Source organism: Salmo salar, chromosome 29 (genome assembly GCF_965601325.2).
Source record: "Salmo salar chromosome 29, fSalSal1, whole genome shotgun sequence".
NCBI classification, from domain to species: domain Eukaryota; kingdom Metazoa; phylum Chordata; class Actinopteri; order Salmoniformes; family Salmonidae; genus Salmo; species Salmo salar.
Window position 1 is genome coordinate 18,954,473 of NC_138319.1, and position 16,324 is coordinate 18,970,796.

A 16,324-nucleotide genomic window follows, 5' to 3' on the forward strand; every position below is an offset into this window, starting at 1 on the left:
TTTGAGGATAGATCCTCTTTTAGAGCCGTTGTCAGCTAAATGCTGCCACCTTCTGATACCATTCTTGTTTAAAAAGGCACCCTGTTTTATTTCTATGTACTATATTCACTTAGTTCACTACTGGGTAGAAAAAGCTGCTAAACCTGCTCTGAAAAGTAATTTCAAACATGTATAAACGATGCAAAATTGGATTGCTTCAAAAAAGATATATATAAATGTTTTACCAAATTGAAACATCAATGACCAATATACAATATCATCCATCGAATAGGCATCCATGCCAGGTATTTTTGTTTTTATATATAGAAAATTCCCATTTAGACCAAATAACAAATGCATTGTAATTATCAGCAACTAAGTTGTCTACTAGTGAAATGTCTTCATTTGATCCATTACATCCAAGGAATGTAGAATTAAGTGTTCAAGTAGTTGTCCGGATATCACTCTGCTTTCAACCTCTGCATAGTGTCTGATGGTTTGTAATGGGTTATAATCTGTACCATAATGAATGAGTTAATGATCAAGAATATCAGTCCAGCCAGCCAAATGAGCAGAAAGGTGTTGTATCCCTCAAACTCCAGGTAGTACGCAGGGGCCAACCATATACCCTGAGACAAAAGAAGAACAAAACATTTCCTAAATACATTTTCCTAAGTATATTTCCTATACAACTTCAATGACAAGTCATTTTATATGATGCAAGCTATAGTCGGACACATTATGTATTTATTTATAAATAAATGACCAACTTTGGGGGAATTTTTGAGCTACTGTTTCATTTGATAATATTGGAGCCATGTTGGTTAGTCTGGTAATACTGTATAGAGTAAGTTAGATTGGGTCTATTTTTAAAGCCCTTTATGTTCATATAATGGGACTATAACCAGGTTTCCATCCAACCTTTTTATGCAAGTGAAGTACGTCGGATAGGAAATGTCACTACAGGCTTAATGAAAACAGCTGATTTTGTGGACAAAACAAAATACGCTAGAGAAAGTGGGATCTTTTTTTGTGTCTGTAAAATTCAGTTGTGTAAAGTACTTAATTAAAAATACTTGAAAGTACTATTTAAGTAGTTTTTTGGGGTATCTGTACTTTACTATTTATATTTTTGACTACTTTTACTTCACTGCATTCCTTAAGAAAATATTGTATTTTTATTTCCCTGACACCCAAAAGTACTCGTTACATGTTGAATGCTTACCAGTACAGGAAAATGGGCCAATTCACACACTTATCAACAGAACATCCCTGGTCATCCCTACTGACCAGGACTCTAAACACACATGCTTCGTTTGTAAATGATGTCTGAATATTGGAGTGTGCCCCTGGCTATCCTTAAATAAATAAAAATAAATAAAAAATGGTGCTGTCTGGTTTGCTTAAAATAAGGAATGTAATTATTTAAACTTTTATTTTGAATACTTAAGTATCAAAAGTAAATATAATTGCTACAATATACTTAAGTATATTTTAAACCAAATACTTTTAGACTTTTACTCAAGTAGAATTTTACTGGGTGACTTTTACTTTACTTGAGACATTTTCTACTAAGGTATCTTTACTTTTACTCAAGTATAACAATTGGGTACTTTTTCAACCACTGGTAAAATTAATTATGTGAGAAATGGCAGTGGAAAGACTTTTATGTGCAAATATTGATATAATAGCCGTCAGATCGAAGTAAACTTGCTCCGACTGGGAAAAATGGCAGTGAACGGACATCCTGCTTGGAATTAAGTCAGAAACTCTCATCTTTCTAGAGGACTTTCCGACCTGAATATCACTGACGTCATGATTTGACCTCGCGCCCCTTTTATCTGCAACATGTCAATTTGACAGAAACATCTCTGGTGGGAAAATGTGCATATTGTTTTTTTATTTGGATTTTAGAATATTCACATGAAAATCTGTCGCCAGTTGGACAGAAATCTAGCTAAAATCAACCAATGATGCTGCACCTACCTGTCCAGCGAACCAGAGAGCCAGGAGTTCTACTCCTTGTTTTGGTGACAGGGTCAGTCGAGGCAGGACGAGAGGAAACAGACACAGGTACCACAGGAAGTACTACAAAAAAAAAACCACAAAACATACTATCAGCATCATAACATTCCCACAAGCTGCATGCCATGAGTTTGATGTTACAGTATGCACGCCCTTGGTTTTCAACCAATATAATGAAACAACAAAAAAACACTGCTGTCATGATAAAGCACCATCAACACCAGCATGACACAGATTGGGGGAAAGGTCACATTCAACACAACACAAGTGTCATAACATTTAACCTAACATATCCTACCATCTATGTCATATCAGTATCACAATAGCATGTTAATGGATTTAACGCTACTTAACACCTAGCAACACTTTCAAACATGATACAGATGGAGGAGTGTCACGTTCACCTGGGAGGTGCAGACTTTGTTGAAGGAGACAAAGATGGCGGTGTGGAGGAAGCAGCAGAGGGCCAGGTCTGTGTGGAAGGCCAGGGAGACCAGAAGCAGCAGCAGGGCCTGGGGCAGGAAGGCAGCCAGACCCAGGGCCAGGCTCCAGGGGCTGTCTGCAGTCAGGTACAGCATGTAGAAGTAAGGGGAGAAGTTGTGGCGGATGTCCCTCCGCGTCAGGTGGTACAGGTAGGTTTCGTGGAGGAAGTCCCAGCCGTACCTGATTATGGGTCATATGGGTAGAGAACAGTTATGAGGACAATTGTATTGGTAACATGATTTACCATTAGAAAACAAGCATCAAAACACATGACATAACAGATTTCACAACTGATAATGAAAAGCTTTTCATGGTCAATGACCAACCGATCTTTACTAGGAGCATCGACAACAACTCAAGTTTGCATTAGCGCACTGAGCTAGCCCAAACTTACATGCTATAAAACAGGACAGTCAATCCACAGAACACCACTCCAGCCACACCAGCAAACAGAAACAGCTCCTTATTCAATAGCCTGAGGAGAAACCCAAGAGCTCTCCTCCACCACCCCCCTCTCCTCTCCTCCCCATTCTCCTTTCTCTGTAGGGATAGGGCGATAGGCAGGGCATAAGTCACCGGGTAAATTTTCATGTGGACGGCCAGGCTGTACAAGATGGCTGCCATGGGGAGCTGCCTCAGCTCCAGGCAGAGCAGTGTGGCCAGAACCAGGGCGGTTAGGACCGACTCGGCGTTGCCTCGGCTGGACACACCGGCCGGTAACGGGTTGAGTAGCCACAGGGAGCAGACACGGCAGGCAGCCTCGCAGCTAAGTCCCCGCTGGCGAAGGATAAGGTAGATCAGGTGGCCTGAGAGCACGTCGCACGTGATGAAGAGAAGCTTCCCGAAGACATGGCTGAGGTAGACGTTGGGGGTCAGGATCCATGCTAGTAGAGGGGTGTAGCGGTAGGTGGATCTGTGGTATGGAGACTGGCCCTGCAATGACAGGAGGACAGAATGATGCAGGTTAGTTACACTCACATGTAAAAAACACTGTTTGCTAAAGTGCAGCTTTGCAGGATCGCAGACTTATCACCAGCAGGGACTCAAAACTGGTAGGTTCTCTCAATGCAAAATTCTCTCAAATAAAGCAAAACTCTCTCAAATAAAGATTTGGGCATGAGTAATGTAACATTGATAGATCCAACCAAAATGTTATCCCACTGATTTTCAAGCCAGTGGCTTTCAGCAGGCCAGGTCCCTGAAAAGATCAAGGATAAAACTTTCCAGAAGATACCGACCCTACTGTTACGCTCGTTTACACTGAACTGCATTGTGCTCGCAACGCAATCATGGTTACATTAAGACACTGTGGAGCCGACGCCAGATATGGGTCAGAAAACATCAATGCAGCGATGGGAACTGTACTCCTAATTCGACCTTTATCCACACTGCTCCATCGAGAAGATTGAAATACCGCTAGTTTCCGGAACACTGCCCTATTTCGAACTCATGCTAGCCAGCTGTAGCCACAGTAGCCATTATGGAATGGCAACGTCACGTTGAACAACAAAGGAGCTGATTGGTGTCAGAGGAAGGCCCTAAAAATTGTCAAAGACTCCAGCCACTCTAGTCATAGACTGTTCTCTCTGCTACCGCACGGCAAGCGGTACCGGAGTGCCAAGTCTAGGTCCAAAAGGCTTCTTAACAGGTTCTACCCCCAAGCCATAAGACTCCTGAACAGCTAATCAAATGGCTACCCAGACTATTTGCACTGCTACTCTCTGTTATTATCTATGCATAGTCACTTTAACTCTACCTACATGTACATATTACCTCAATTACCTCAACTAACCTGTGCCCCTGCACATTGACTCTGTACCGTTACCCCCTGTATATAGCTTCGCTACTGTTATTTTACTGCTTGTCTTTAATTATTTGTTATGTGTTCTTTTTTACTTATCTATTTTTTCCTTTACGCTTATTTTTCTTAAAACGGCATTGTTGGTTAAGGGCTTGTAAGTAAGCATTTCACTGTAAGGTTGTATTCGGCGCATGTGACAAATACAATTTGATTGGCTGACACTGCCATTCCAAAATGGCTGCGGTGGCTACTGCTAGCTAGCATGAGGACGAAAAGGGTTGTTCTCTAAATTCAGATTCAAAATCAGAGACAACATCCTGGTACTTTGCAAGACAGGAAAAGTAGAGAACAGATCGAATTAAATATTCATGGTTGTTAAGAGAAGCCAATGTGGCATGTTGAATTTATTTTCTTCCTATGAATTTTGCTCTAACGTTTGAACCGTTTTGGCTATAAACTATTACGACCCCATTCCTGAAAGCTAGGACTCTCTGAAATATGGATGTCACAAAAAACAGTTTGGGACTTTGATTGCGTTCTGACCCCAGTGCAGCTCAGTGTAAACAAGCCTAACGGTAGGTTCGGTATCTTCTGGCAAGGAAAAAACACATTGGAATTAACACCAGGGTGACCTACAACAGATTTCATGGCAGAACTATCTGACAGGCATGTATATTTAAGAAAATTGTAATTTACCTGTGTGATGAACTTCGACGCATCTGTAAACACGTGATAATCAACATCAGTGTATTTGACCACCATAGTTCTGTCCTGATAGACACCAAAACTGACCAAAACAAGTCGTACGAGAAACGACACAGTGAAAAGTACATTTTTATTCATAAGCTTGGACAGGACACTTTCCATGATAGAAGCCATAGCGTTAGTTGTCCAACCTGTTCGACAATAAATCAGCTAGCAGCTAAGCTAGCTACTGTAATTGACGTTTCCTATTCCTAGGTAGGTAATGCAAGGGATAAAGCCATGTCATTTTCTTATCGTGTAGTTAGCACGCTGACGTTAGATACATTCACATCTGACTAGATCGCTTGCCCGTTTTATCAATTGTATAATACTTCTCACAACTTGACTAGCAATAGAAGTTGCTGCTCCTCCTGTTGTTAACTAGGAAGTGTTTTCTTCTTCGTGTGACTTTCCGGCAGGCTAGACGCTGTGTTGCTGCCTTTCGCAGTTTGGAGTGCAGATTGCAAATTTTAGTCACAAAAAGAAAAGGGGAATGGGAAAATCCTAAATTGTACCACCATCTAACCCTGCACCTATACACTATCCACTAAAACCCAACACCCCATTCCATTTCTGTTGCCATAAACGATCCTACACTAGGCTGTCGGCCTGGGAGGATGGCACCACTTATCTCAAAACGTCCTGTAGATCTTCTACAGTAAAATCTCTCACACCCAAATATTTCTCTGCTGCTGCAACTACCACATCTATTTTATGTGATTTCCACTGCATCAGCGCAGTGTAGCTGATCACCATGGCTATAAGCGCAATAAATCCAACCTTCCTCTCTGGATCTCTCTCTTCAGGCCTACTCACTGTGGGGGCTCCCGGCTCACCCTTGGGCTATCCTCTAATCTGCCTCAGCATAGAAACGTTCTGCTCCACTCGAATTTTGGCAATCTCAACTTGTCTCACAGGGCACTTCGGATCCCCAGCTGCATGGGTGCCGCCACAGACACAGTGTTTTTCTCTACCCCCAACTGTACACTCCCTCTGACTATGTCCATCTGCATATTTATCACATCATGGGATCTCCATTCTACACACTGCTGCAACATGTCCGAATCCTTTGCATCTAAAACACTGTAGCCTTTTCAGAACATAGGCCCTCACAGAATAGCAAATATAACCTAATATGACTTTATCAGCTAGAAACTCTGTGTCAAAGCTTAACAAGACAGACAGGGTATTCTCATTCTTGCCATTGCCACCCTGTCTATGTCTCACCAAACGGCGGGTGTCACAAACACCAGGAATATTATTTTTTAATTTGATTCACCTCTACACTCAAACCTACCCCACTGATCACCGATTTGAGCGGCGCCCTGTTCCGGAGAGCAAAGCACGCCACAGGTTTGCCGTGTGACTCGAAGAGCCCGATTCATCTAGGCGGAGGATGCACCAAAAATCTAAACAATTCTACTTCTTGAAACTTTCACAGATGTAACCATTCTCACATTGTGTCAAGCTGGGTAAAGGACAATTTATGTGTCAGCCAAAAAGCAGGGTGGGGGGGTCTACAAACCTAACATATGGAATTCTGTCTATGCTTGGCTCCATTCCGTTTTATTTTTATCCTGAACAACTCCCCAGTCCTTAACAATTACAAGCTTATCTATATTACTGTTCTGTACTTTGTCATATATTTGTACATTTTATGTGGACCCCAGGAAGACTAGCAGCTGCATGAGCAGTAGCTAATGGGGATCCTAATAAACTAAACTAAATACCATGAAAATATGCAGAGTGGTACTCAGTAATGTTTGGGGCAAATACAACACATAACACTTTGTATTCAGGACAAAAAGTGTATTGCTTTTCCAAATTTTTTGCAATATTATTTTAGCGCCTTGTTGCAAACAGGATGCATGTTTTGAAATGTTTGTATTCTGTACAGGCTTCCTTTTCACTCTGTCAATTAGGTTAGTATTGTGGAGTAACTACGTTGTTACTCTGTTTTCATTCTTCTGTTTTCTCCTATCACAGCCATTAAACTCTGTAACGGTTTTAAATCCCCGTTGGCTTCATGGTGAAATCCCTGAGTGGTTTCCTTCCTCTCTGGTAACTGGGTTAGGAAGGACGCCTGTATCTTTGTAGTGACTGGGTGTGTTGATACACCATCCAAAGTGTAATGAATAACTTCACCATACTCAAAGGGATATTCATTGTTAGCTTTTTTTTTATTTTTTATCAATTTGTGAGGCATTGGAAAACCTACCTGGTCTTTGTGGTTAAATCTGGGTTTTTGCCACATTTATTATATTACAGACACCTTAATTTCTACTTTTAAAATGTTAGCTAAACATACAAAAATTTAGTATGGCCGACCAGTGGCTTCAAAGCCTCTCATTGGCCAATACATAGCATCAGCAATCCAGGGTTTATATACATCATTGGTTAAGACACCCATGCATGTGCACACAGGAAATGGCACACCCACACACACTTATCATATCTTTATTTCCTGTAAACTTTCATATAGTTGCTTAATTTGAAAAAAAAAAAAACGGCAGTATAGTATCAGAAGACTAGGAGAGGTCATTATCAGAACACAAAATAAAAATATGTTTGAGGATAATTGCACTTCAGTGTGTTAAAGTAGGTGGAAAGTAGAGAAACATCGATCATGATAAGGCAAAATGTGTTGTTCGTAACATCAGGCCAGTAAGAAATTCATTAAATTCCTCAAACCGAATTTCATCACAAATACACTTGACTCTTCAAATCTTTGGTAAGGCATTGACATCAAAGCATATAATCAAGCACACAGATGGGATATTGATGTAGCTGCTGCAGTACATACTAATAATAGCCCTTCCTCCCTCCACATGGAATGTCCCATTTCCTATATAGGGGAGCAGTAGCGACCGTAGAACAGAATGCTCTGGGTGGGGTTGTGGCGGATGAAGAAGAGGAAGGGGTGGTCGGCGACAAATGTGGGCGTCCTCATGGCACAGCGCATCATCATGATTGCGGCCGTGGCGCCCGCTGCCTCTGTTCCCTCCTCGTTGACCTCCACGAAGGCCTTGTGAATCACCTTGGACAGCACCAGGTCGTTGTTGGGCGACATGCCCGAGAAGTCGCTTTTGCAGTGGTCGAAGGCGTCGGTCATGCCCATGCTGGCCAGCAAGTCCTTCAGGTCCAGGCTCTCCTCCAGCTTGAACTTGGGCAGGCCCACCTGAACCTCCACCGTGTCCATCATGTCAGGCCTGGTCCACTCCACAAGGTTCTTGTAAGTCAGCTCCTTCTCCAGCTGCGTTGTGTGTGTGTGTGTGTGTGTGTGTGTGTGTGTGTGTGTGTGTGTGTGTGTGTGTGTGTGTGTGTGTGGGGGGGGGGGGGGCAGGAGACAAAGTATGACAATGACTTATTTCAGTGTGAGCTAACCCTATAACTAGCTTTTTAATTCAAGTTAACTTTATACTCCATGTGTATTGTGTTGGCCACAAAAGCCATCTCGTTGAATGTAAATGTGAGTCCTACCTTCTTCAGACCAGTGGTGTCATCCTCCATCTCATTAGGTAGCAGGATGAGCATGCTCAGTTCGTTCCCTACGTAGGGCAGCTCCAGTATCTGGCAGTTGGCCTCTGGGATGAAGGTCAGGGGGAACTTGGCCTTCTGATGCATCATTTTCACTGGCTTGCTCTCATTCTGTAGTCAATGAAAGGAAGGTGGGGAGTCACCAATTATTTTGTTAACAGTTGCCTTCTTGTGTGTAATGTGTGACTACAGGGCATTTTCACCATTGTAGCAAAGTTTACTCACCGTTACTCATGAAAGTGAATCAAGCTAGAACATTACTCTTACAACAGACTCAGAGAAGGGATGACTGCAACCGACTACAGCAACAGTTCAGTGGAGGTCAGATCTTTTCTTTAGAAGCGCTACACTAAAGTGATGTAACTACACATTCATTGCGCAAACGGACACATCAGAGAAAAATAAATGAAAAGGCACTCCTCAGATCTTGTCGGAATTCGTTCTATGTCAAGCTGGTTGGGTAAACACTACCTTATTCAATTTGAACAGGGCATCGCTGGTGCTGCTCTCTTTGAACTTCTTCTCCCAGTTGCCCTTGAAGTAGATGGCGTTCACCAACACTAGTCTGGTCAGGTGGTCGACAACCCCCTCCGCCAATAGGTTCTTGATTTTCTCTACAAAATACAGAGGCCATAGAAATTACAGAGGTGATGATAACATTGTAACAAGGTGTAGTTACATAACAGATACATCATGGACACCTAATGGATTTAAAATCCATATGAACAAAATGTATGTGATCAACTCATTCTCAATCCAGTCCCTTTGATTTTTACACCGAATTTGAGAATATTAATACTATTGTGCACATGGAGACAGCTTGCGGCATCTAATCACCTGCGGTCTGCTTCTCCACCCAGGCGTTAATGTTCTGTCTGGCAGTCTCCGCATTGGACTTGAAGTCCACAGCCTCCAGCTCGGCATTGTAGTGCTTCTTGGTGTCGCCGAGGAAAGTCTGTCACGTTTACCAGAGACACAAAAATCAACATAGTCAATATCCTTGCTTTATCAAACCCTAAGTACCTAAAATAATAATAGTGTCTAGTCTACAATGATGTACAATATAATTGTATGTACAGTATAATGATATTATGATATTCTATCCATTATCTTTTTGTTGACAACTCTCTTCGTCATAAGGCTATGTTCCAACGTGTAATGAAATGCATAATGACCTTTAACCTAACGCACTGATTCATTAGTGTCAATTCAGATTGAGAAAAAAAAGATCTAATCTTAGACACAGATTTACTCCACCCACTGTGTAAACAATAGGGCTTTACCTCAACAAACTGGTAAGACTGCTCGCCGTACAGGCGATTGGCCAGGCTCAGTGCGTACGGGGCTCCCTTCTTGTTCAGTTCACTCATGAGTTTGTTGAAGCCCACATGGACGTTATCCGTAGCTTTGTGGTGGTGCAGGGACTGCAGACAGGATGTAAAAAATAACATTTACAGAATGTGACATTGTGGTAGCATCTTCCTGTGGCATCCATGACATGCAAAGTTTTTCGGCTAGCAAACAAACCTGCCATTGTTTACTGTATTCATCCACCACATCACCAAATAAAGAAATGTTTTCAGGAAGAAGTGTCAACATTAACATGCACCCAAACAGCATAAATTGTGGTTTTGACGTTTGGTGGTTGGACATGACCAGCACAGATTACGTTCATGTTGCTCGCAAAGTGGATAAGGAATTCTTTGTATGTGTGTGTGAGTGTGACCAGACTTTCCTGTTTATATTTCCGTTTTCAGACGGCAGCTTATCAAGGGTTATGAAAAATATAGATCAAAGAAAAGAAAGAAAATGCTTGTGTTCCCTCAAGTCCCAAATGTGACTACTACATTGTGTACATAGGCTATAAGATGATTTGTGTATGGGGCTTATATCCCTTCACACATGTACTGTAAATAAACCACATAGACGACAGAAAACACAGACCCCACAACAAGGCTATCCAAACCTTTTCCTGGAGAGCTACGTGCTGTAGGTTTTCGCTTCAACTAAAGATAAGCTTAATCAAGTTAGATACATCTCGGGATAGAGCGAAAACCTACTAGAGAGTAGCGCTCCAGGAACAGGGTTGAAGAGCCCTCCAGGAACAGGGTTGAAGAGCCCTGCCCCACACCAATAGTAGTACCTTGTTCCCACCAAATGGCTACCTCACCAACAGCCCAATGTTATCTGGCAGCAAGCTCTCTTTGAACCCCCTGGGTTACCCATTACTTATGATATACTTTTATTAGCACCTTCAGAGCCAGCGGAAGCTGGGGCTTTTGTACTTGCTGGAGTAGTCCTGGGTCAGCCTTTTTAGATTTTTCTGCTTTGACAAAGCAGAGGACCTAGTGGACGTCAGTATGACAATTGGTTATCATTTTTGAACAGCATAGACGTGAGGAGTGCGTGGAATACAACACTGTGTGTGTGCGTGTGGCTGGCGAGCTGCGTAGGTTCCAGAAATAATCCTTCAAAACATAATGTAGGGCGGTAAATGAAGGCCGTTGCATCCTTGACAGGTAAAGAAATTGAGACCACCCCTATCATATTTGTTCTGTGAAGATTGCTCAATTATTTTTTTTATATCCTTTATTTAACTAGGCAAGTCAGATTGCTCAATAGGAAGGTATGTATTCTTGTCCCACCCTTGTGTGCCCTAGACTCGCCCTTTTTATGACTTCAACTCTACACTGCTGCTATTTCATCATGTTCAGTATCATGCAGAAAGGCTTTTTCACATTGGACAATACATTCCATGGTTATTATAATAAATCTGCTGGCTGACAGCTAAATGGAGGTTGTACAAATTAGACTTAGTACATAAGAGTAGACTATCTAAACTGTCAGGGCCCCGCCCCCTGATTATTGACTGTATGTTTATTTATCCCATGTGTAACTCTGTGTTGTCGCACTGCTTTGGTTTATCTTGGCCAGGTGGCAGTTGTAAATGAGAACTTGTTCTCAACTGGCCTACCTGGTTAAATAAAGGTGAAATTAAAAAAAAAAGATTTTAAAAAATCCCATGACAACATAAACTCTTATCTGGCGCCTACATGTCTACTAGCTATACACAGATGGTGGGAACCGAGAGACTGATAAGAGGGATTACTTTATTGCTCTCCATGTTGCCACAGTAACAGTAGGGCTGTACTCAAATAAAGCCTCATCTGCTGACTAAAAGGAAGCCTTCTGTGAATCGTCATGGATAGGCTACCCATTTGTCAGCCACACCCTTTCCTATTCATTTCAGAAAACCCATGTGAAAAACCTTTCCAGTGTAAGGGAGAAGCTATAGTCAATTTAGGTGGAGAACTGCACTGTTAAATAAATTAACCTGTGCATGTGACTACATAAAAAAATCCAATCTAGCCTTGATGCAAGTTTACATTAGACAGGATAATGACAAAAAGTAAAGGCTACATTATCCAACCTTTGTCGATAGTGACTAGTCCATCAAACTATTTTATGAAATATATCTGTATTCATTCCGGTACCATTGTGCTGTCCGTGCATACTAAACAGGCTAATCAACATAAGTATAGTTGGATAAGAGATTAATGTGTGGGAGTAAGATGATTATGTTTGAGTGTATGTGTTTTTGGATGGACGGGATCCCCGAAAATTGTTTACACTGACTCACCTCAGACATCTGGGTAGCAGTGTTACCTCTGGCTCCCAGGGACACCATGGCCAGGGCAGAGGAGATGCTGAGAGGGGAGTAGAAGACATTGCCTGTTTTGTTGTGCTCTGTGATCTTCTTGAACAGCTCCAGAGAGAAGTTGGTGTTGGCCACAGACACTGATGCCATTGTAACAGGTGGTAAAGGCAGGCTGGTAGAGCTTTGGAAGAAAGGTTAAGAAGTTAGTGTCCGTTGGCACTGGGTTTAAAATGTCATTGTAACAGAGCAGTCATATACAGTAGCCTATATACAATGATATGCAATTATCGCGAGAGCTATCTTGGGCTGATGCGAAAGAAAAAGTAGGCTAAAGAACATAGAATTAATGTAGTCTAGCTAGTAGTCTGATTAATCAGGCTGTGTAATACACAATTAATTGGTATATACAGCCTGAAACTAATGCCTGCTAAATTTTGTAAATGTACCTTACAAGCCAGAATGTTGAATAAAGTTACATTTAAACTTACTCCATTAACAATTACTTGTGTATTACAGCCTGATTAAATCTTGAATGTATGTACATCAGTGGTGTGCGGGTCAGTTGTTTTGTTCGCCCGCAATTGCTAATAACCCATCCACAACCGCCTGACTACACACAGTGTACAAACCAATAGGAACACTTTCCTAATATTGACTTGCACCCCCCTTTTGCCCTCAGAACAGCCTCAATTCATCGAGGCATGGACAACAAGGAGTCAAGCGTTCCACAGGGATGCTGGCCCATGTTGACTCCAATGCTTCCCAGTGTCAAGTTGGCTGGATTCCCTTTGGGCGGTGGCGCTAGGCACACACAGGAAACTGTTGAACATGAAAAACCCAGCAGCGTTGCAGTTCTTGACACACTCAAACCGGTGTGCCTAGCGCCTACTACCATACCCCATTCAAAGGCACTTAAATCTTTTGTCTTGCCCATTCACCCTCTGAATGGCACACATACACAGTCCATGTCTCAATTGTATCAAGGCATACAAATCCTTCTTCAACCTGCCTCCCCTTCATCTACTCTGATTTAAAGTGGATTGAACAGGTGACATCAATAGGAGATCATAGCTTTCACCTAAATTCATCTGGTCAGTGTTATGGAAAGAGCAGTTGTTCCTAATGTTTTGTACAGACAGTATTTGATAAAGTGAAAATCTGAGGCCCACAACCGACCCTAACCGGTTTATAGAAAATCCGCTGTCGGCTAGTCAGACGGCGGAACGATTTCTTGACAGGGGGTGCAGTTTTTTTTGTCTGAGTTAGATATGTTTCTGCTTATAATTTTCAACATTTTGGTAGGCCATTTGTTAGTCAACTTGTCTATTATTATATACATGTAGCTTATATTGGTCATTAGATTAATAGCCTATTTGTTGCCCAAGAAAACGACACCTTTGTTCACCAGAATGTCATAAATCGACATAGGAAAAGTTCTCTAATCTGGTTCTTTCACTGAGCAAAGACATTTAAGGATTGGGGGAAAAAATGAAATACCCGCAAAAAACGTTAACGATTTTTTGTGTGCAAAATGTCCAAATTACATCAGCGAAATGCTTGTTGTTAGACAGTATCTAACTGCGCATTCTCTCAAGAGGTGTATACTTTTACTGCAAGAAATGCTTAATTCTGCAGGAGTTAATATTAAGGCTATGTGAGAGGTTCTATCTGCTAACAACGGCCAATACCGCGTTGGTAATAAAGCATTATTTGTTCGACCGCATCTTCTTGGGTAGCTAGCTAGCTTTAGCTTGGCACCTAGCTACCACCAATACAAGCAGCCTGAAAACAAAGACCAGTAGAAACTGCAGTCATTTTCATTATTCTTAGCAATGATTTAGGAATCCTTGTGAGTAAGTATTAGCTAGTAGCCACTTGTTGTTCGCCTATTGAAATTGAACCTCAGTTCACGAAAATAAATAGCTAGCCAGCTACTTAACCCTGTTGCCCAATGCTAACGTTATAAGGTAGCTTCATCTGGCTACTGAGGCTCGATCGGACCAGGTATGTGTTGTGAACCTAGCCACAATAAAAATTAGGCACAATAGTGGAATTTGCGGTTTGCCTTCCAAATAAAAGTACCTCTTTGAAAGTGATACAGAAGGTTACAATTGATGGAATCATGCCATATTTAGACTAGATAATGCTAAACAAGGTTGGGATGTGAAGCAATGAAATGGGGTATCAGTCTACTCAGTAACACCCACAGAACAAAACTGAATTGTTTACGCAAATATTAGCGTTGTAGAGCTTATCGCAGGACTGTGACTGTGTGAAATCACCTCCCCAGTCAGCCTATTGTGTTTATTGACATTCATATTGCACGGTACAGCTTTACCTAAGGATTGGGGATCAATGAAATGGGGTATCAGTCGACTTAATACTGAAGCTATTTTTTCCCCCCAACGTCCTCCTCAGAGTTATCAGACTCCAAAACATGCAGGCAGTATTGTTTTTCCTCGGGAATAGTGTTCAATACACACAGGTTGACAATAAATGCGGCTCAATTCACAGTTGTTTCAGAGATCCGCAATAAGAGCTACGTTCTCTGGGTGTCACTGAGTAGACTGATACCCCATGTCATTGATCCATAATCCATAGGTAAGGCTGTACAGTGAAATAAGTATGACCCCAACGTAATTCTAAAGTATAATACATCCAGTGTAATTTCACTTAGCATGATCTATTCAATTATGGCATAATTCTACTATTTGTATTCATTTGCATCACTGTCAATGACATACTTTTATTTTGAAGGCTAACCGCAAAACCCATTATTCTATTGTGGCTAATCCTTATTGTGGCTAGCTTCACATAGATGGGTCCGACCATCATTAATCAAATAAGAATTGTTTTATAAATGAGGGTTATTTTAGATGATGAAACCTAGCTATAGTTGGCTAGCTAACTATAGCTACTGAAACAGGTTGTCGTTTTGCTATGTTTTTTGGGAAGAACATTGTTTGCATCCATGAGCTAGCTAGCTTTTTTTAAATGACCAGCACTGTAGGTGCGCGAGACAACTTTACCAGCATCATAGCATACGTAGCGATGGATCGTTGGGGACATATGAAATACGAGTGATAGTGTAATCAATGTGTAATAACTACGTAAATTAATGACGCGTTATATGACTGCACGGCACATAATGTTCAGGTCCTGATTGGTCAACAAGCTTATTTGACACGCAAAGACTCATCCGCGTTCCATAAAATTTGGCCTCTGCCTGCCTCTGGACGCTCGTCAAGCGTCACACCCTCCATACCGAGTCTCCGACCTCATTTTCGGATCAAGCATAAATTTGCTCTTACGCACTTATGCCAGTAGATATAAATTGCACAATAATTATACATTTATGGATTTTATAAGGTAGGCTAATGTTTTGTCTTTATTCAACCCGGCCGCCGAGTGAATAAGCTCAGGGACTGCGGATAGAGTCAACATAACAGTACATCATACATCATTGCGGAGGGCTGGTTTAAGGAGTTTGAGTTGACACTAGCCAGGCAAGATTAATCGGTTATCTAGTTAGCCAGCTACATTGATTAGAATGATCAATGTTCTGTCCTCTTTGATGTTACATTTATGGTGATAGCCAAGCAAACAACAGTTCTTATGCTAAATAAGGTAATTCACCAATTAAAAAAAGAAAGTATAGCAATCGCAACCAATCTGAAAATCAGTTTATCAGAATGGCAACAGGATTATAAATTAGTCAGTGCTTTAAGATTGAGAAAATATTGTATCGCAGCTACTCACCAATGAATGGTTATTTGTAAATGTTAGGTAGTTCTCTTTCTCTCTACAGCCAAGTGACTTCAGTGGGTGGTTTGCTACAGACAAGTTTCAGCTAACCATCTGAAATATGTAATTTACAAGACAGACACGCCCTGTGGGGGGTAGTCACTAGTTACCATAGCCACAGTCATTAACCCCTCCTATTTCTACAATTTCTCTTCTTAAAATTCGATTTTAAACCTAACCCTAACCTCAACGATAACCATACTTGATACTCTTATGCCAGACCTTAAAATAATACCAAAAATAAATGTTTTGTTTTCACGAACTTTTACAATATAGCTAATTCTGACTTTATG

The 16,324-nt window shown here is 41.4% G+C and overlaps 2 protein-coding genes across 3 annotated transcripts; both read right to left on the reverse strand.

Annotated features, from left to right (window-relative positions):
• Nucleotides 1–259: 259 nt before the first annotated feature.
• On the reverse strand, nt 260–5,485 carry pigm (phosphatidylinositol glycan anchor biosynthesis, class M). The gene is made up of 5 exons (XM_014181142.3): nt 4,985–5,485; nt 2,882–3,420; nt 2,409–2,667; nt 1,966–2,067; nt 260–608 (listed from the first exon to the last, which is right to left on the reverse strand). Exons 1-5 carry the CDS (start codon nt 5,165–5,167, stop codon nt 441–443), a joined length of 1,251 nt encoding a protein of 416 aa, XP_014036617.3. The 5' UTR covers nt 5,168–5,485; the 3' UTR covers nt 260–440.
• A 1,988-nt stretch (nt 5,486–7,473) lies between these two features.
• Nucleotides 7,474–16,300, reverse strand: LOC106590292 (leukocyte elastase inhibitor). Of its 2 annotated transcripts, XM_045710727.2 has the most exons (8): nt 15,987–16,300; nt 12,210–12,408; nt 10,822–10,914; nt 9,853–9,993; nt 9,407–9,524; nt 9,041–9,183; nt 8,513–8,680; nt 7,474–8,285 (listed from the first exon to the last, which is right to left on the reverse strand). In XM_045710727.2, exons 2-8 carry the CDS (start codon nt 12,375–12,377, stop codon nt 7,878–7,880), a joined length of 1,239 nt encoding a protein of 412 aa, XP_045566683.1. In that variant the 5' UTR covers nt 12,378–12,408; nt 15,987–16,300; the 3' UTR covers nt 7,474–7,877. The 2 variants fall into 2 exon arrangements, with proteins under 2 accessions (XP_045566683.1, XP_045566684.1); XM_045710728.2 differs by lacking the exon at nt 10,822–10,914 and having other exon boundaries at nt 15,987–16,299.
• Nucleotides 16,301–16,324: the final 24 nt, after the last annotated feature.